At 41.5% G+C, this 21257-nt stretch overlaps 1 protein-coding gene across 1 annotated transcript in view; it reads left to right on the plus strand.

Moving 5' to 3' along the window:
- Spag17 (sperm associated antigen 17) overlaps positions 1–17704 on the plus strand; it is a 226544-nt gene extending 208840 nt beyond the window's left edge. The window contains exons 46-48 of the mRNA XM_057793886.1: positions 11564–11624; positions 16157–16301; positions 17556–17704. Of these exons, the coding sequence (XP_057649869.1) occupies positions 11564–11624; positions 16157–16301; positions 17556–17704 (355 nt within the window). The remainder of the gene's footprint in view (positions 1–11563; positions 11625–16156; positions 16302–17555) is intronic.
- The last annotated feature ends 3553 nt before the right edge of the window (positions 17705–21257 follow it).

Here is a 21257-nt window from a genome sequence, read left to right on the forward strand (position 1 = left end):
TCCAGATATAAGCGGGGCGATATATTCTCTGTCTGACTCATTTTGCTTGGAATGCTATCCTCTGTGCTTACCCATGCAATAGCAAAAGGCATGGTCTCATGATTTAGGTTTGAATACTATTCCATTGTTTATTTCCATCAATGCTTATTTTTATCCACACATCTGGTGACGGGAACATCGGTTGTTTTCTCGTCTTGGCTGTTGTGAGTAGCACTGCAGGGCACACAGCAGTGCAGTGTTTGTCCACACTTATGACAGGGGGATTTTATGTCTTTTTGGTTACACTCCCAGAAGAGGGGCTGCTAGATCCAATGGCTGCTCAGTCTCTAAGTTCTCCTGTGTCCATTCCCACACCCCCTCCAACATTTCTTACCTTTGAGTATAAATGGAGGTTTCTCTGTCCCACCCTGTCCCACAGCTGTTTCTAAAGAATGACTCAGAGAGTCAATATTAATTACAAAATGCTTGGCCCAACAGCTTAGGACTATTAATTACTAACAATGTTTGCTTCCAGATTAACCCATTTCCATTCATCTACGTTTTGCCACACGTCTCCTGGCTTTACGTGTGCTCTAATACATCTTGTTCCTCTAGCAGCTGGCTGACATCTCACTCCATTCTGTCCCTCTATCTCCTTATATTCAGTTTGGCTTTCCAGCCTAACTATATTCTGCCTTGCTATAGGCCAAAGCAGCTTTTATTATTAACCAATGAGACCAACATATATTCAGAGTGTGGGAAAGTCCTTCCATATATGTGTTGGTTTTATTGGTTAATCAATAAAGAAACTGTTTTATGTTTTATTGCCGTTGGTTAAGAAATAAGATGATTTGGTCAATAGCCATGTAGAATAAAGCCAGGCAGAAAATCTAAGTAAAGATACAGGGAGAGGAAGGGTGGAGTTGGGAAGCCACCAAAGAAGCAAGACATGTAGAAAATGAGGTAATGCCATAGCCACATGGCAACACACAGATTAATAGAAATGGGTTAAATATAAGAGCTAGCTAGTAATAACTGAGCCATTGACCAAACAATTATAACAAATAATGAGCTTCTGAGTGATTATTTTATAAGCAGTTGCAGGACCGGGTGGGACACAGAAAAAAATCTCCAGTTACGTTTGAGTTTTCTCTTACAAAGGTCATCTTAATGGTTTTAATTTATATTTATCTGGTGATTAATTATGAATACTTTTTCATGTGCCCTTCAGTCATTTTTATGTATTCTGTAGAGAAATGTTAAATCAAGTCTTTTGTACTTCCTTAAATCAGATTTTTTTTTCTAATAATGTCCTACTGAGTTTTATGAGTTCTTCATAACTTTAAATGACCTATTATAAACATGCTTTGGAGATACTTTTTTCTCTGCCTGTTGCTTACTTCCCATGCCACTCCCCTTTGCTGTTGCGTTTGCAGTACAGAAGATTTTTAGTGTGATCACTTATTTAATCTTGATCGGGTTCTTGACTTTTGGTGTGATAACCAAAAAGTCATTACCAGGATCAATGTCCATAAGCTTCTCTCCCCTTATGTGTGTGTGTGTGTGTTTACTTATGGGTTCTGTTCTATTCAATTGATCTTTGTGCCTGTCAAATTGTAAACTTGCCTCATTCTGCTTTGATTTGACTATTAACTTTCTAGCAGCTTTAAAGATGTTCCAACTTTGCTTTCTTTCCTGGGAATTATTTTGGATATTAAGCATCTCTTATGGTTTCACACAAATTTAGAATATTATTTTCCGATTTCTATGTTCTAGTTATGGTTATTTTGGTATGATGAAACACCATAACCCAAAGCAAGTTGTGAAGGACAGGGTTTATTTGGCTTATACTTCCTCTTCTGAGTCATCACTGAAAAAAGTCAAGACAGGAATTCAAGCAGGACAGGAACCTGGAAATGGGAGCTGAGGCAGAGGCCACGGAAGAGTGCTGCTTACTGGCTTGCTTTCCATGGCTTGTCCAACCTGCTTTCCTATAGATTCCAGGTCCACAGCCCAGGAATGGTACCACACACAATGGACTGGGCCCTCTCCCATCAATCACTCATTAAGAAAATGCCTTACAGCCTTATCTTATGGAGGCATTTTATCAATTGAGGTTCCCTCCTTTCCATTAACTGTAGATCGTATCAAGTTGACATAAACTAACTAGCACAGTCTATAGAGAACCATTGACCTTCGGAGGAGACTGTGCTGCAAGTATATTTTGCCGAGTATTATGGACATTTCGCTTTGGGTTTTGCTTTTTTTGGAGGCACACTCCACTATATATCACTGCCTGGTCTTGATGTACAGCGATCCTCTGGCTTCAGCTTCTTAAGTGCTGGTGATGTAACTGTGTGCTACCACAACACATTTATTACGGGTGCTTTAATAGTCTTCTTCCAATTCATGGACACAGGGCATCTTTGCAGTCATCTGTTTTCTCAGTGTCTTTCACAGTGTTTTGTGGTTTGGAATATGTTGATATTTCCTCACCTAAGTGATTGGTTTTTCAATGCTACCACATGTGAAATTATCTTCTCAATATTTTAGCTACTGTGTTGTGATATAAAAATGCTATTGATTATTGAAGGTTGACCTTGTACCCAACAATTCCAGGCACGTTATTAGTTCTAACTTTTAATACTTCCTTTGTTAATATTTGGCTTTTATGTGAAAAGGTAAATTTAGTTTCCCCTTTCCAATTCTGATATCTTCTTTCTCTCAGCTGATGGCTCATTTAGTGCTTTTTACATCATGGGCAATAGAAGTGGTGAAGTGAGTACGGTTTCCTCTCACCAGCTCTCGAGAGGAATGATGTCATCATCTTTGGGTCTTCCATGGGTGTCCTTATTATGTGATACATTTCCTCTATGCCTGAACTGTTCAGAGTTTGTAATTAGGTCAATAGGTCAGCCTTTGTCAGAAGCTTTATGCAACAATTGAGACTATCAGTTTTATTGTCAAGTCTGTAAGTAATTTGTACTCATGTAATTAACTTGGCTGTGATACATAGCCTATATTAGGGATTTTTGTGTCAATGTCCATCAATAACCTGTAGTCTTCTCAGTATTTTTTTTTCCTGGCTTAACTATTAAGGTAATGTCAGGCTGAAGCTGGAGTTGAAATGAATGAATTTTGCATTTTGAGATGGTCATGTGCCTATGGAGACCAGTGACAGAATGCTGTGATTTAAGTAATTTAGGGGTCAGATTGACAGAGCAATACTTGCAATGGTTAATATTCTTTGTTAACCTCATTCTACTCAGAGTCATGTAGAAGACACACCTCTGGGCATGTCTGTGAAAGCGTTTTCCTAGAGGGAAGACCACCGTGGATGTGGGCAGGATCCTCCACTGACTAAAAAGGACAAAAAAGGGAGGAAGCAAACTGAATAGGAGCACTCATCTCTCTTTTCCTGAGGAGGCAATGTAGCTAGCCAGCTCATAGCCATGCTTCTCTGTGTGACGGACTGACTGCCCATCCCTGAGGTGTGAATCGGAATAAACCCTGCTCCTTTGAGTTGCTTCTGTTAAGAACATTGTCAAAGCAATGAGAAAAGTAACTAAAATGGGAAGTGTATTAATTATCCTGTCTCTTTAAGTATTATTAGTCTGCCCACTTGCTCTATTTCTTCCTGACTTGACTTATATGATTAGTTGTATTTTGAAAGGAATATATACATTTCATATGAGTTATTCTATTTGGTGGTATAAAACTGCTCATTATAACCCTTTATGGCAGTTTTTATTTCTGAGGTATCATAAATTTTTGTCTTTCCTTTCTCTAGTTTTCTTTGGCTGGCCGAGAGCTAATAAATTTCCTTAATTTATTTTAGAATCAATTTTCAGTTTTATTAACTCTCTTCTTTTATTTATGTATTGCTTGTCATGTTGATATATTTCTACTCTGGTTTTTATTCTTTCCTTCTGCAAATTTGGGTTAGGCTTATCCCTTTTCTAGTTCCTTGATGTATAATATTGTACTATTTATTTGAAACCTTTTTTTTCTTCAGTTCTGTGAGACTGTTCCTGAGGACACATGAACAAATGTCTACCTGTCCCAGATAGGAAATCAATGATGTACCAAAGTAAGGATATCATCAAAGTCCATTCTGGTGCACAGTGAGCTTTATTGGGATTATTTACAGGAATATAGATGAGAACTTACTTACGGGAATTTACAGGGTTATTTACAGGAATATGGATGAGAGGTTACTTATAGGAACTGAAATGACTACATCACCAAAGGCTCCCCCCCACACTCCCAGTATGGGTGACAGTTCATGGAAAATAGAAACTTGGAGCACACTGCACAGCCTGTAGGCAGCTCAACAGGTGGGAGTGTCTCTTTCCAGTAGCTCGGGTAGTCTGAACCTCTTCCAGGCAGTTCACCTGATCTCTGCTCCTTCCAGGCGCCTTGCTAGCCTGAGCCTTTTCTAGTCAGCTTGACTTGTATGGGGGTGTCTCTAAGAGTTCCTCACTGATTGCATATTCTTAGGGAGAGAATAGTCTACCAAATCTAGTCCGTCTTAGGGACTTCTGGGAGCTTTTGAGTCCTTACTTCCTGTCTCATAAGCAGCTTCCCAGCAGGATGAAATATTCCATCTCCCCTTAGAACAGTCTGTGTCTTCAGGAGTTTCCTGCAAGATGGAGGCTTTTATCTGGGAGGAGGTTGGTCCACAGTATCAGTGTAGACATTTATTGAGATAACTTCCCTCTTGGAGTTCAACCTGCTTTCTAATCTCTTTTGGTTTTTCCTTTCATCCATTCATTGTTTGTTCACAAGCATGGGGCTTCATAGATACATAATTTTCTAAGATTCTTTCTGAAATTGAGTTATAGTGTCAAGCTATTGATTCCAAAATTAAACGAGATATTGTTGTAATCATATACATTTTAAAAGTCTTGTTTTGTGACTCATTTGATCTACCCTAGAGAATGTTCCACGTGTGTTAGAAATGGACTTATAATCAGTTATTACATAGAAGCATCTGTATATGTCTGATAGATCCATTTTGTTAAAGACTTACATGGGCTTTTTATCATTTATCTCTCTAGTTGATCTACTCAGTGTAGAAAGTGGTGAATTGCTATTTATGTTCCCTTTATTTTTTACTAGTGTTCTATTTGAGTACTTGGGTATTCCGATATTTGATATTTATATCTGTAATATGTCAACTATGAGCTTTTGTTAGCCAAAGGGAATAGAAAAAGACAATGAGCAAAGAAATTCCCATTGGCACCTCAGAAATAAGTCAAGTTACAGAGTTGTATTATAAAAAAAAATTGCCTGCTATCAAATTAGATTGTTTCCTGATGAGCTCACTTTTCATTTCTTTTATCATTTCTGACTTGAAATGAATCTTCAAGTCATGTAATAGGGCCGCCCCCTGCAGTCTTTCATTTAGCATTGGTATGAAAAGGCCTCTCACCTTCAGCCTGGCGTGCCCTTAACTTAAGGGAGTTGCTCACAGGCCACCGGAGTGGGGGGAACCTTATTTCTTGTTTAATGTTTTGTCTACTCTACCATTTGATGTCTTCTGACTAGGAAACTTAAACCTGTCACGTGGCAACATGTACCGTGACAGTGTTGTCATTTTATTGCTGATTCTCTGGCTTCTTTCCTTAATCTCGTATTGGCTGCCTCTGTGGTTTGATACTTTCCCATAGTTTTAAGCATTTCTTTCCTGCTGTTATTTATATGCTCATTTTTAAATCAAAGTGTTTGTTGTTGCTCTTTGTCATTTGGTAGCATTTTACACATAGGCTTTGCTTCTCAGAACACCCTGGGTTTAGTAGGGGAAAGATGTTTAAATGAACTTTTGTGCAATAGAAGCATCTCAGTTTTCAAAATTTGAACTGTAAAAATATATGTAAAACATACTTTTCTAAAACAATTTTGAATAAAGCACTGAACTACACAAATACAGGATGAAAATGGGGTGTCAGTTACACCCAAAGTAGTCATCATAAAAACTGTAAATGTCACCTAACTTCACTAGGCACTGTTTCTTTTTTTTTTTTTTTTTTTTTTTTTTTTTTATTTTCGAGACAGGGTTTCTCTGTAGCTTTTTTGGTTCCTGTCCTGGAACTAGCTCTTGTAGACCAGGCTGGCCTCGAACTTACAGAGATCCACCTGCCTCTGCCTCCCGAGTGCTGGGATTAAAGGCATGCACCACCACTGCCCGGCCACTGTTTCTTTTTCAAACAGGAATTAAAGCAATATCGCAGCTCTATGATAGGCTTCCAATGGAAGTTAAAGACTCCATGGAAGTCTTTAACTCCACACTTTGGTGGTGATGAAGTGAGTAGCATGCTCAGAAATGGGAACTGAGTCCTCCATGCCTGTAGTAGGGAGAGGGTGACCTGTCTGAGAAGCTCTCTGCCCACCTCCTTCCCCACCACCTATTCAATGAGAGCTGCCATAATATCCACAGTCACCATAGCCTCGATCCTGGCCTCTGTCATGATCTCAGCACTACCATAAGTGGGTCTCTCCATGGAATTTCCTGCTGTTGGGCCATGTTCCCTCTCTGTTAAAGAGAAATAAACTCTAATTCTACCTCCATCGGGCTCCATTCCATTAGCCCGTACTTCAGCTTCCTTGGCATTATCTATATTTGAAAATGTACCAAGACAAAGCCTTTCACAAATCTGGCTTGTCCATACACGACAGACACAGACACGATGGGCCTGCTTTTAGAGAAGGCTTACCTTAGAGACCTGTGTGCTCAGGCTCAGCCCAAACACTCCAAGACCACAGCTGCAGTCAGGTTTTGTCCAATCCCCAGCAAGGTACATTTGAGAAGACACGGGAGAATGGCTGCACTGTCTGAGACAACTTCAGTAATCTCAGCTGTAAGACCTGTTTCCAGTTCATTTAATCATCTATGGGAGTGGGACCAAGACTGTATAACATCTTAGAGAACATATAAACCTTGACCTAGGTTCAGATCTGAACCTGGACTTTTCATTCGAATGCCTGGGATCGTCTTTTGGAGGCAATCCTTGGAGAGGTAATTTGTGTAGAACCCCCCAAGCGCCCACAAACACTTCCCTCTAGAAGCAGAGAGATTCGTGTTCTGGTCGCTGCTTCTGGCTTCTACAGAAGCTGCCAAACTCTAGCTCCACCATAGCACCGCAGGGGCCCACTTTGCTTGCCACTCAAAGCTGAGGTGTTCCACATAAACCTCCACATTGACCGCCTCAGCACAGGATCTAATGCTTCCAGATGTAACTTATTTGCTTGTTTAAACCAGGCCTCTATATGTGCCCTTGCTGGCCTGGAAATGGAAATGTAGCCCAGGATGGCCTTGAACTCGCAGAGCTCTTTCTACTTCTACTAGAATTAAAGGGTGCACCACCATGCCCAGCTGCAAAAAACATCTTGTGGTTAGAAGTTAAGCTGATAACAGCTGATTACATACAAAAAATGTGGAGTTTTTACCTTCACACAATCTATGTTCATGATGTCAGAATTTGCATTTTACGTGGTATATTTCATAGTTATTGTCTCCATATTTTTGATCAGTTTGGCCTTAGACTACATGATAAAATATGAATGTTACAACCATCATGAATAAGTACAGTTAACAATATTATTGTACTAGAGTGTTCTGACTAGACTGTGTATTTCCCTTTTCCAGTATGTTTTACAGTTGCATGTATATTTGTTATGGTAATTTTCATCCTTTTGTTTCTGCCCAAAGAACCTCCTTAAGAATTTCCTGTAAGACAAGTTCAGTGGTAATGGATTTCCTTGGCTTTTATTAGTTTATAAAATCATTTATCTCTTAAAGATAGCTTTGCTGGACATAGTATTTGAATGGCAGATATTTCAGCATTTTGTTTTTGTTTACTTTTTTTAATTAAATTTTTTTTCATTTATTTTACAGACCAACCATTTTCCTCTCTCCCCTCTCTTCTTGTACCCTCCCCCACACTGCCAGTCTATCCCCGCCCCCATCTACTCCTCCTCTGTTCAGAAAGGGGCCAGCCTTCCATAGGAGTCAACAAAGTATGTCAGATCACTTTGAGGCAGGACCAAGTTCCTTCCCCTCCATTAAGGCTGGGCTAGGTATCCCTGCATGGAAAATAGGTTCCAAAAAGCCAGCTCATGCACCAGGGACAGGTCCTGATCCCACTGCTAGGGGCCTTCCAAACAGACCAAGCTACACAATTGTCACACGCATGCAGAGGGCCTAGATTGGTGCCAGGCAGGCTCCCTAGCTGTTGGTCCAGGGTCCATAGGCTCCCATTAGCTCAGGTCAATTGTCTCAGTGAGTGTCTTCCTCATGATCTTAACCCCTCTTGCTTGTATTCTCCTCCTCCCTCTTGTCAAGTGGACTCCCAGAGCGTGGCCCAGCGCTTGGCTGTGTATCTCTGCATGTGTGGATAGTCAAAATCTGATTACAGGAGAAGGCCAGTTCAGTCACCCTCCCCACTCTTGCTAGGAATCTTAGCTGGGGTCATCCTTGTGGATTCCTGGGAGTTTCCCTGGCATCAGGTTTCTCCCTAACCCCAAAATGGCCCTCTACCAATCAAGATACTTCATTCCTCTCCCCTTCCATCCTGCCCCCAACTCAACCAACCTGATATCTTATGTTCCTATCCCCACATCTTCCCTTCACACCTCCAGTTTACTCTGGAGATCTCATCTATTTTCCCTTCTGGGGGAAATCCATGAATCCCTCTTAGGGACCTCTTTGTTACCTAGCTTCTCTGGGGCTGTGGATTACAGCCTGGTTATCCTTTGCTTTGCATCTAATATCTGCTTATGGATGAGTAAATACCATGTTTGTCTTTCTGGATCTGGATTATCTCACTCAGAATGATTTTTTTCTAGTTCCATCCAATTGCCTGCAAATTTCATAATGTCATTGTTTTTTCCCACCAAGTAATACTCCATTGTGTAAGTGTACCACATTTTCTTTATCCATTCTTCAGTTCAGGGGCATCTAGCTTGTTTCCAGGTTCTGGTTATTACGAATAATGTTGCTATGAACACAGTTGAGCAAGCGTCCTTGTGGTATGATTGAGCATCCCTTAGGTATATGCGCAAGATTGTTATAGCTGGATTCTGAGGTAGATTGAGTCCCCATTTTCTGAGAAACTGCCATACCGATTTCCAAAGTGGCTGTAGAAGATTGCACTCCCACCAGCAGTGGAGCAGTGTTCCCCTTACTCCACACCCTCTCCCACCAGCAGTGGAGCATTGTTCCCCTTACTCCACACCCTCTCCCACCAGCAGTGGAGCAGTGTTCCCCTTACTCCACATCCTCTCCCACCAGCAGTGGAGCAGTGTTCCCCTTACTCCACATCCTCTCCAACAGAGGCTGTCATTAGCATTTTTGATTTTAGTTATTTTGACTAAGTATCAGATGTATCTCAGAGTGTAAGATGGTATCTCAGAGTCACTTTGATTTGCATTTCCCTGATAGCTAAGAGTGTCGAACAGCTCTTTAAGTGTATCACAGTCTTTTGAAATTTGTCTGTTGAGAATTCTCTGTTTAAATCTGTAGCCCATTTTTTGGAGTATTTGGATGTCTAGTTTCTTGAGTTCTTTACTTATTTTGGAGATCAACTCTCTGTCAGATGTGGGATTGGTGAAGATCTTTTCCTATTCTGTAAGCTGCTGTTTTGTTTTGTTCACTGTGTCCTTTGTCTTACAGAAGATTTTCAGTTTCAGGAGGTTCCATTTATTAATTGTCAATCTCAGTGTCTGTGCTACTGGTGTTCTATTCAGGAACTGCATTTGAGGCTACTTCCCACTTTCTCTTCTGCCAGGTTCCATGTAACTGGATTTATGTCGAGGTCTTTGATCTACTTGTACATGAGCTTTCCTTTCAGCGTTTTGAAGATGTTACCTCTTTCTGTCTCGACCCACAAGTTTTCCACTGGGAAAACTGATGATAATCTCTAGAGAATTCCCTCGTTTGGGGCTCAATGTTTTTGTCTTCCTTTCTCGTAAACTTCTTTTTATCTTTGACACTTTCCACACTATTTCTGCCCAATTGAGGCAGAAAGAAATAACAATGGTAATTTTAGTTATAAAGATCTAACTCAACTCACAGTTCAGTTTATACATGGGTCTAAAAACATACCTGGCATTTTTTTATTATTATTTTTAATTTTTCGAGACAGGGTTTCTCCGTAGCTTTTTTGGTTCCTGTCCTGGAACTAGCTCTTGTAGACCAGGCTGACCTCAAACTCACAGAGATCTGCCTGCCTCTGCCTCTTGAGTGCTGGGATTAAAGGCGTGCGCCACCACCGCCCGGCCATACCTGGCATTTTTATAGACACAAACCAAAAGAATCTTTGAACCTTCTGAGGCCTTCTACATAAGGAAACAGAACTATCTGTCTCAAGGTCTTGTGGGCTAGAGTGAGGAGAGGGTTCAAATTCCTGGGCACTAACCAGGTCATTGCTAGCTCTACTACACCTGTGGACTTCACTTTATTGTGCTCACCAGAGCCACATGGGAGTTTGGTCATTTCCATTGGATCAGTATACCATAAATCTATGCTCAGGCCACTTAGAATTACAAAGAGTCTTCAGTTCTGTTCTGAACGGAGCTGGAGCCTGATATGTGTGTGGAAACGCTGCCATCGAAACGGAATAAAGACTTTTCTTGCAGAGTTATTCTTATTTAATAACAAACCCTTTTAAATGTTTATAACTCTGGAATGGAAATGAAATAAAGTGGCAGAAGCATCCAGTTTGTCACCCTTTAGTTGAGGCAAACCCCAACTTCAGGGATGCTGGCTCCCCAAGAAAAGGGACTCAGGGTACTAGTTAAGACCTGTTTTTTTTTTTTCTCCTTTACCCACTGTTACCAAGGAAATGGGTGGAAGGAAACAGAGTTAATCCCAAACTAGTAAAAACCTGTCTCTGTAGACCTGTCTCTCCAGCCGGGTTCCGGTTTTAGAGATTTCACTCCACTGCTTTTTGGATTCAGCCGTGATGGCTGGGCAGCAAAGCTGCTGGTAGACAGTGGCAGTCAGTGTGGAGGCAGACTCTCCTCTGCAGACTGTTCAGGCCTCTTATCCCCAGGCAGAACCCACAGACCGCAGGCAGGAAAAGAGATCGGCAAGCAAGCAGCACATGCAAGCAAAGAACTTCTCAAGCCCTTCATCGTTTCCTGATCTCCTTTAGTCCCTTCTCTCCCCCAAGCATGCAAACCCCACACCCAGTCGCAGGCAGCCTGGCCCCCACGCTTTGCTATTCCCCAAAGCGCTGTAATTCTTTAACTGCATGGCCTGGCTATCAGCATTCACATTAATACTGACAGCTACGCTGAAAGGCGTAAGCCAGCCAAACCCTGGCAATGCTCCGCCTGGGCCCATCGGCAACCGGTAACCAAGTGGGGGAGTACGGGTTGGGATCTGCTTCATGTGGATGAGGACTGTCGTGAAATGGGTGGTGATCCCAAATTCTTCTCTCAATGGAATATTAAGGTCTTTGGTTGTTTATAGATGATATGGACTCCCTGGCCTCTAGATTAACACCTTCCTGATTTTATAGCACCCAAATTTCTTCATTGCTTGTTTTTATAAATCTTCTTCCATTTTTCTTCCTGGTAGGTTTAGAGTGAAGCAGCCACCACCTAACACTGGACTGAAAGTGACATATAAGCCTGGGCCTGTAAGTCCATATGTTATCAAGCACGTGTGTGTGTGTGTGTTGTGTGCACACATGTGAGTATGTATGTTTCCATCACAGTTGTCTTTTATATCATTCTGATGCCCAGGTTAAATCATGAGTAGGTTTAATGTTTCTAGTTTCATAAGGAGGACCCTAGATTGGTCCCCTGTGTGGCTCTATGCCATTGTTCCAGGGAAGAGCCATGACAAAAACGCACAGAGTAGGAAGAGTTTATCTTCAGCTGGAAACATACCCCTCACTTGTCCCAGGAGAACACTCATGCACAGTCATGTGAAGATGACCTTTTTAAAAATTGAATTTGTGGAAAGTGGAGAGTTGGGTGGATGGTTAAGAGTGAATGCTGCTCTTGCAGAAGACCCAGGTTCGGTTCCCAATACTTACCTGGCAGCTTGCAACCACCTGTAAGTCTAGTTCCAGGGGCTCTGACAGTCTCCTCTGATCTCCTCAGACACTGCATGGATGCAGTTACTCAGACATACATGCAGGGAAACACACACACACACACACACAAAAAAAAAAAAACAAATAAAACAAAAAACCTAAAATGAGATTCTTTTGAAAAGTGAAATGTCCTCCATGAAAACGACCATCCTGATCTTTATACTTTATATAAATCTGGTCACTCTCTAGTGCTTTCCAGAGATTATTATCTAGCATAACAATAAGAAATCAAATTATTTGATTAAAGTTATCAGCTGTTTTATATATCTAAAGCTCTCAAAACACAAATTTAAAAATGTCAGCCCATAAAACAAGAAATCTAGAACTATTCCAGGGAGCTGCCACACTTGGTTACATGACAAAAGTATTGTTTTGTATTTCTTTCATCAGTGCTCTCGATGTTTGAAGTGATGGATATGTTAATTACCCAGGATGAGCATCACTGTGTGCAAATGTCCAAACATCACACCACACCCTATAAATATGGACACCTCTGTGTTTCCATTAAAGATCTGTAAGAAAAATGAAAATCAAAAATTAACCCTAAACCCATCCGAATTTGCTGCATTCTCAAAATGGGGTGTTTAGTTTAAAAAGGTGAATATCAAGTGGATATGAATATTTTATTCCTACTTACTTTAACAATCTAAATTTAGAAACATTATATAAGATAAACACAAGTTTATCTCAAATTATAAGTTGACCATACTTGTAAGCACATCAAGTGGCTACTTCATCAGTCCTCACATCTCTCAGTAAATGCTGAGCTCTTGTCACATGCACCGATAGAGGCAGGGCACAGAGATGATGTTAAAAATGCCATCTAGGCACCTAACACGGTCAAGCATGGAGCAGGAGCTTAGATGGGTATGATCAGAAGGAAGTAGGAACTCGAGTGGGCTTGTGAATCATTCGGCACAGAAATGAGTGTGTGTAGATTCAGGAGAACCGGCAGGAAGGGTACATGGTCCCTCAGCAAGCAAAGGGAAGCCACTAAAGCAGCCACGCTTGGTACTTCCATAGAGGGATCAGCTTAGTATACCGCAGAGCCCATCGGCTTCTTGTGATAACTGCTCCGCAGCGGGCAAGCTCGGGCGTCAATGCTCTGAGCCTTGTTTCCCTCGTCTGTAAAGCAGGTCATGTAGACCCGATGTTCTTAGCCCACTCCTAGAGCCTTGTTTCCCTCGTCTGTAAAGCAGGTCATGTAGACCCGATGTTCTTAGCCCACTCCCAGTTTGCATCTCTCACAATCTATGGCAGAATGGTGGGAAACAGGCTGGAAGATCAAACAAACATATGCCAACGTTGACATCGTATCCATGACACCATGCCTATTCATTTCTTTGACCTCACCGCTGTGTGATGTCAAGATTTCAGACTCCTGGGGCCAGCGAAATGGTTAAACTGCCTGTCACCAAGCCTCACAACCTGAGTTTGATCCCCAGAACCCATGCAGTAAAAACAGAGAACCAGCTCCTGAAAGTTGTCCTTCCACCTCCACACACACCTCTCGCGGCAAACATGTGTGTCCATGAACAAAGCCTGCGCACTCATATCCTGAAACAAACATATATTGAGAAGATGTCAGATTCCCCACAACATAAAAAATAAATAAATAAATAAAATCAAAGCAATCCTTTCTATTGTTCTGCGTTGTAAATCACATTTTAATCGGAAGAACAGATCATTCTAACAGTGAGGTAACTCTGGATCAACCTTTCTGACTAGTAAAAACTCAGTGTGTATTCTTTGAAGTTCACCATGCTATAAGGGCATTTCTTTCCCCTTTCTGACAGTAGGTTTTGGCTCTGACAAATATATATATGAAATCTACAGTCTTCTGCCTATGTAAATCTAAGCACTGTTCAGTTTGGTTCATTGCCAGGCTGAAATGAGCATGCGCCAACCCTGGGTAAGCTGCACTGTGGCACCACTCCAGCTCTCTGTGGAATTTCATCACTACCCAGTCCTGATTGGTGGGCTTCGGGGAGCGAGCCCGGACCCTCAGAAACAGTCTCTGGGTCTGCTCCAGCACATGCACACATACACTGTTGAAAAAAAAAAAAAAGGAATGTTTTCAATTCTACTATTTATAAAACTATATTTTAAATTTCCATTTGAATCTAATTGCTCTCTATGTGATAGTTGTGTGATTTATTTTTTTCCAGAGAGCCCTTCCCAAGTCTGCTTTTTAACCCACCCCCTGTAGAGGCAGCTTAGAAACATAAACATCTCCCCCTCTGCTGGCTAGTGTGCCTTCCAAGAACAAGGCAAGCAGCCCAGTGCCTTGCTGAGACTCCTCACTACATCTTGGATCTCTTCTTTGTTGATACAAACCTCTTCCTCATTTTTTTTAGACCTAAGCAGCATGGTGTCTGTACTTATTCTGTCTCCCTCTGCTGGCCCTGACATGCTACACATCCTATATTAGAATCCTGGAGAGCAAAGGCAGGAGAGTCACCAAGTTTCTTATATTACATCCCTATCTGTCTTGGATGAAATTTACCTTTATCAGCCAGTAGACAGAAACTCATGACTAACACTTGAGAAATAGGATGAAAAATAAAATAACTAAAAAATAAAAAAAGACCTTTAAATTTAGCCAGGCGGTGGTGGCGCATGCCTTTAATTCTAGCACTCGGGAGGCAGGCAGGCGGATCTCTGTGAGTTCGAGGCCAGCCTGGGCTACAAGAGCTAGTTCCAGGACAGGCTCCACCAAAGCTACAGAGAAACCGTGTCTTGAAAAATCCAAAACTGAGAGAGAGAGAGAGAGAGAGAGAGAGAGAGAGAGAGAGAGAGAGAGAGAGAGAGAGAGAGAGAGAGGAGGAGAAGAGAAGAGAAGAGAAGAGAAGAGAAGAGAAGAGAAGAGAAGAGAAGAGAAGAGAAAGAAGAGAAGAATAAAGAAATAGGGTGGATGTAAGGACATGACTTAAGGTTTGGGGGACAGAGAGTGAATTGTGGATGTTAGTAATGAGATCTCAGTTGAGAAGTCAGAGATAGAAAACTTTCAAGTGTACTCTACACAAAGCTTATGTTTGAAAATATGAGAAGGAGAAGTTTGGCATCAGTTTAGGAAGCAGGAGGAAGAGGGGCAGTGGCGACAGAAGAAGAAATCAGGAGGGAAAACTATGGGTACCACGGTAGTTTCCCTTCACCTCCAACATCCTGGCATTTGGCACTCTCCAGACCCCAAACAGCACCTGGTTTGTGCCTTTGTGCCCGCCAGACTGAAAGGAAGCCAGGTTTATTCTGACCCAGGGCTTCAGAAGTGTCTCTCATGATCACTTGGCCCTGTGTTTGGGGGTCCATGGAGCATCAGGCAGGGACGTCCACATGGGAGAGCAAAGTTGCTTTCTTTATCACTTCCAGGAAGCAGAGAATGAGAGGAGGGGCCAAGGGCACAACCTAGATGACCTCATTTCCTTGCAGCTCTAGCTAATGCAAGTCTTGCTGATGCCAACCTTCTTGTGTATGGCCTTTGGGGATGTTCCAGCTGCACACTCTAACACCTTCAGGAGTTTGTGTGCAGTCCCATTCATTTCTTGGAATTCTACATGATTCTAAATAATTCTGTCATATGTCCCCTGACCCACACTTTTGGGTTATGGAGATGTGACCACCGGGGAATAAAGAAAGGACAGACATACAGACACATGTACAGAAGAGCTGGGATCAGGTGGGCCATACGGTGGTGACGGCAGCATCACCAGCCTGGAAACACAACACATTTATCTACACTTCTGAATGGAAGAGGCAGGTTTATTTATTACATATAGTTGAATGAGGAGGTGGGCTTTGCCACTCTTGGTCTTGAGATCTCTACAGAAAACATTGTAAGAAACGAAGCTGCTATAGATACCTTCTCCACGCACTGTCAGCAAAAGGCTCTGCCATTCCAACGGGCTGTCTGTGGCAATGATACACCATTTACTCAGGACTTCACCCGGTCCTCACACCTAATGCTTATATTTATTAGTGCCAAACTGATGGATGAGAAAGCTAAAGCTTAGAGAATTATTGTCTAATATATTGTCCACATGGGTTTTCAACCAGCGTTGGATGTCTTGCAGGTGGCTGCCGGTTTGCACGCAGAGCTACAGGTAGAGCTCTTCGCCATGGCTGTTGGAGAAGACGGTGCCAAGGGGTCAGCACACATCTCCCACAACATCGAGATCATGACAGAGCATGATATTCTGTTCTTACCCGTGGAAGCAAATATCCTTTAAAGCACACTTTTTGTAACCATGTCTAGTGCAGAAATGAAATGAATTCAGAAGGCGTGAAAGCCAGTGTCCGTTAGTTCTTCAGTAGGCCAAGAACTATACATAGGATGGAAGTAGCAGGTATGGGGGACAGGAATGGAGGATGTGAGGTAAGGAGGAAACAGCCAAAACTAAAGTGGGACTTATTGAGACAGATGGAAAGACACGACTTACGTCCACTTTAGAGTCAGAAACTGAACTGCAGCTCTCAGTAATGAGATCTCAGCTGAAACGTCATAGCGGGCAACAGAAGATTTTGAGGAGTCCCATGTCCTCTGCACAGAGCTGATGTTTGAGGGTATGGGAAAGAGAATCGTGGGATCTGTTTAGGGAGCAGAAGTAAGGGGGGCGGGCAAAGGGACCAGAGAATGTTACCTTAATGATACAACCACGAGAAAGGCTTTCTGTTTACTGTAGATTGTTTCTAGGCTTGAGCACGTAGTGGGGAAGCATTTAAAACAGAAGAGGACGCAAGAGTAGCGGTGAAGGGCTAGCCTTGGCGGGGGGGAGGATGAGGACAGCTGAGGATTGGAACACTGAGATGAGCTGAAAGCTGAGGGACCCATCGAGCAAGCTTAGTTTTTGTAGAAATGGAAGCGAATTCCCTTGCCCATCTATTCTTTCAAAGGTGTCTCCAGTTAGACACAGGTAAGAAAACGGTTCGATTCAAATTTTTCTTTCCTAAAGATGGCTCATAGTCAGTGTCCCAAAATCGAGCCCTATCCCTACCCTAACCACATGAAATCACCTTGTTGGTAAGGTCTGGGGACTGATGGTGACAGCGTTCCACAGACAGGCCAGGACATTGGGGAAAACTCACTGTGGGAAAAGAAGAATTAAAACACAAGGGTCCAACTCATGTACCTAAGAGTATAGCTTACAGAGAAGGGTACCTGCCATGAACTAATGCTTCTGGAGACTAAGATTTTATTTTATTTTTTATTTATTTATTTTTATTTATTTATTTTTTTTTTTGATTTTTGAGACAGGGTTTCTCTGTAGTTTTTGGTTCCTGTCCTGGAACTAGCTCTTGTAGACCAGGCTGGCCTCGAACTCACAGAGATCCGCCTGCCTCTGCCTCCCGAGTGCTGGGATTAAAGGCGTGCGCCACCACCGCCCGGCTGAGACTAAGATTTTAAAACATCATCTGGGGCTGCAAAAAAGATCATTTAACTGTGACGTTCATAGTCCTTAATGAGTCTTTTACTAGTTTTAACAAGCAGTAACTATGACAATCGACCCAAAGGTTTTCCCCAGGGAAAAGAAAACCCCACGGTCTACAGGACTTCCACAATCTCCTCCTCCGCACTTGGAGTCTTCACGTCTCACAAGTCCACGCGTCATCGTCATCGTTAGGATCTGTAAGCACTGAATGCCATTTTGTCAACCACTCCCACCTGACCTCAGCGCTCTCAGACTTCAGGCTTTTCCCTGATGTCATACAGCCCCACATGAAAGCATTTTTAGAATCGACCTTTAAATCAGTTGTTTTCTAACATTTTGGACCCAGGATTCCTTTCAGAGCTGTGTTCCTGGTCCGAAGGGTTTTATTTACAAGGGTAAAATGTATTAATACTTACCAAAGAAGAATTAGAACCGTAAAATTTTAAGTTCTATTTGAACAAATAGTGAAGCCACTATGTACGATACTGAGTTTTGAAGCATCGCTTTCTTTTGCTAGAGAAGACAGATTTATCTTGTTCCATTTAGGAAATTTCAGTACATCATACCAAGTGGTGATGATGATCACAACAGCAGCGTGCTAGAGCAGATCAGATTCCGTCACAGTGCCCCCTGAGGCAGACAGGCAGTGGTCAGGAAGGGTCCAAGAGCAGCAGCCAGTGACTGACTTCCTCTAGCAAAGCCCCCCTTAGGAAGTTCTCACAGTCCCCAAAATAGCACCCCACCATAGGCCAAGCAACCAAACCGTGATCCTCTGAGGAATATGATGTATTAAAACTATGACATTCCATCCTTGTCATCCAAATATTCAAGGCCACCTCATAAGGTAAATGCCTTTATTTTTCCCCTTTTATTGAAAGTAAATTTTTTTTTTCATATTATGGTTTTTTACTCTTGCCAACTCCTCCCCACCTCCGGCCCCATCCAGATCCTTTCTGTCTCCCGTTAGAAGACACAGAAGCTTCTAGGGGTCATAACAAAATACAGCTGTCACACTGGAATTGGACTTGACAAATAGAAGGAAAAGAGCTCAGAAGGCACAAAAAATTAGAGACGCACTTATTTGCACACCCGGGAATCCCATAAAAACACTAAACTGGAAGTCAAAGCATTTACTCAGAGGACCTGGAGCTGCTGTGCAGGCAGGCCCTTGCATCCTACCTCAGTCTCTGTAAATTCGTATCTGCATTGATCATGTTGATTTAGAGGGACTTGTTTTCTTGGTATCCTCAATCCTCTTATATTTCCTGCTGTCTCGGGGTCCTGCCTCCAGCAGCACAGGGCTTTGAGAAGAATCCATTGACTCGGCATAAGTTAGACTTTTCTATCTGAGGGAGATTTAGGAAAAGAAACATTCACAAATTCTCTTGATGGCTTGCTTCTTTATCCTCTGTTCTTTCAGGTTCTTTCCATGTTCTTTCTACTACATACTTTTTTCCCTACAGCTTATATACTCCAACCAAGTTTTTCAGGCAATGTAGGAATTACAACGTAATTACATTGTTTTTCAACTGAGTGATTACAATGAATACAAAGCAAACAGTAAATGAAATGTTTTCCATCTCCCTTCCATGATTAAACATTTTATTTATGACAGGTGAAAAACAAATTAGTTCTTGGGATAGCCAAGAACTTGCTATCCAAGCTTGGGATATCCCAAGCAACTTGTTATAGAGCAACACCAAGTGGGCAAATCAAAGTGTTCTTGTCGGGTCTTTTACTGGCAGGCTGCATTTTACAGTTACAAAGAAAGGGCCAATTACTTTATTACTTAGCTTGAAAGGTAATCTTATATGTAACCTTAAAGGAATCACAAACCTAACTTTTATATATCAAAAGAATCAACCAGCTCTTTTTTAAATCTTTAGGGTACATGCCCACTCATTAATAGTTTTTTATATCAGGAGATTGAGAGTAGAAATGGGTGTAAGGAATTAATTATCACTTTTGGTCATCAACCAATCCTAGCAGGAAAGGCACAAAGATAATTGGGCTGCTCAGTTCTTGTTCCCTGACCTTAACAAGTTACACATTCAACTCTGCGCCTTTCTAAAACTTGAGATTGTTGTCTTTTTTTCACCTCAAAACTATTTAACAAAAACGTCTTAGTCTAACTTTGTTATTTTCAAATTTCGTTTTCTAAAAATAGCTGAGTAGTATTCCATTGCACAAACGTACCACATTTTCTTTATGCATTCTTCTGTCGGGGGTCATCCTGTTTTCATTTTCTATTATGAATACAGCAGCAATGAACATGGCTGAGCAAATGTCTCTGTGGTAAGATAAAGTGTCGTTTGAGTATATGCCCAAGAATGGTATAGCTGAATCTTAAAGTAGATCGACTCCCATCTTCTTGAAGAAATACCACACTGATTTCCATAGTGGCCATATAAATTTGTACTCCCACCAGCAATGGCGGAGTGTTCCCCTCAGTCCATATCTTTGCCAGCATGAGCTTTCACTAGTCTGATCTTAGCCACTCCAACAGATGTAAGATGAATCTCAGCAGTTTATTTTCATTTCCCTGATGGCTAAGGATACTGAACATCTGTTTCTCAGCGATCTGAGTTTCCTGTTAAGAACTGTGTTTAGATCTGTACTCCATTTTCTAATTGGGTTCTTTTCTTGATGTCTAGTCTCTTGAGTTCTCTGTGTAGTTTGGATATTAGCCCTCTATTTGATATGGAGTTGGTAAAAAACCTTTCCCTATTTTGTGGGCTGCCACTTTGAATGATAGTGTTTTGTATGCAGCAGCTTCTCAGTTTCACGAGGTCACATTTACTGATTATTGATCTTAGTGTCTATGCTAATAGTGTTCTGTTCAGAAATTCTTTTCCCGTGTCAATGAGTTGAAGGTTATCCCCCACTTTTTCTTGTATCAGGTTTAGGATATCTGGCTTTATGTTGAGATATTGGTGTTTAAGTTATACAGGGTGGTAAGTATGGTTCTATTTGGACTCATCTACATCCAGATGATCAGAACCATTTGTTGAAGATGCTTTTGTTTCCCCCAGTGTATGTTTATGGCTTTTGGAAATGTCTATAGGTGTGTGCAATTGTCTGGGTCTTCAACTAGATTTAATGTTCAATGTGTCTGTTTGTGCCAATACCATGCTGGTTTTATTACCATAGCTCTGTAGTACAGCTTGAAATCAGGGATGGTGATGCTTCCTGTAGTTTTAACTATTCAGGATTGTTTTTTAGCTATCATTATTTCCATATGAAGCTGAACACTGTTGTTTCAATTTCTGTGAAAAATTGTGTTGAAATTTTATTGGGGATTACATCAAATCTGTGGACTGCTTTCAGTAGAATGGCTATTTTTACAATATTAATCTTGCCAATCCATGAGCACGGAGATCTTTCCATCTTCTGATATCTTCAGTAACTTGAAGTTTTTATCACGTAAGTAAGTCTTTCACTTGCTCGGTTATAGCATAACCCCAAGATATTTTATATTTTTTGAGGCTATTGTAAAAGGTGTTATTTGTTTTCTCAGTCCATTTGTCATTTGTATATAGGAGGGCTACAGATAAAAAAATAAATCACTGTTTTCTAACACAAAAATTTAGCAGTGGCACTGCTTTACATTCTTGTCAGCATCAAGCTCACAGGATTCTCGCAATCTGTTGTTCTAAGTAAGTACCATCATAAAGCCTCTGTGAACTCTGCTCTGTGCCCATTAGAGTGATCTACCAAGGTAATGACAATGTCTGTGCACTTCCTG

The sequence above is a fragment of the Chionomys nivalis genome, chromosome 18, assembly GCF_950005125.1.
Source record: "Chionomys nivalis chromosome 18, mChiNiv1.1, whole genome shotgun sequence".
Taxonomy (NCBI): domain Eukaryota; kingdom Metazoa; phylum Chordata; class Mammalia; order Rodentia; family Cricetidae; genus Chionomys; species Chionomys nivalis.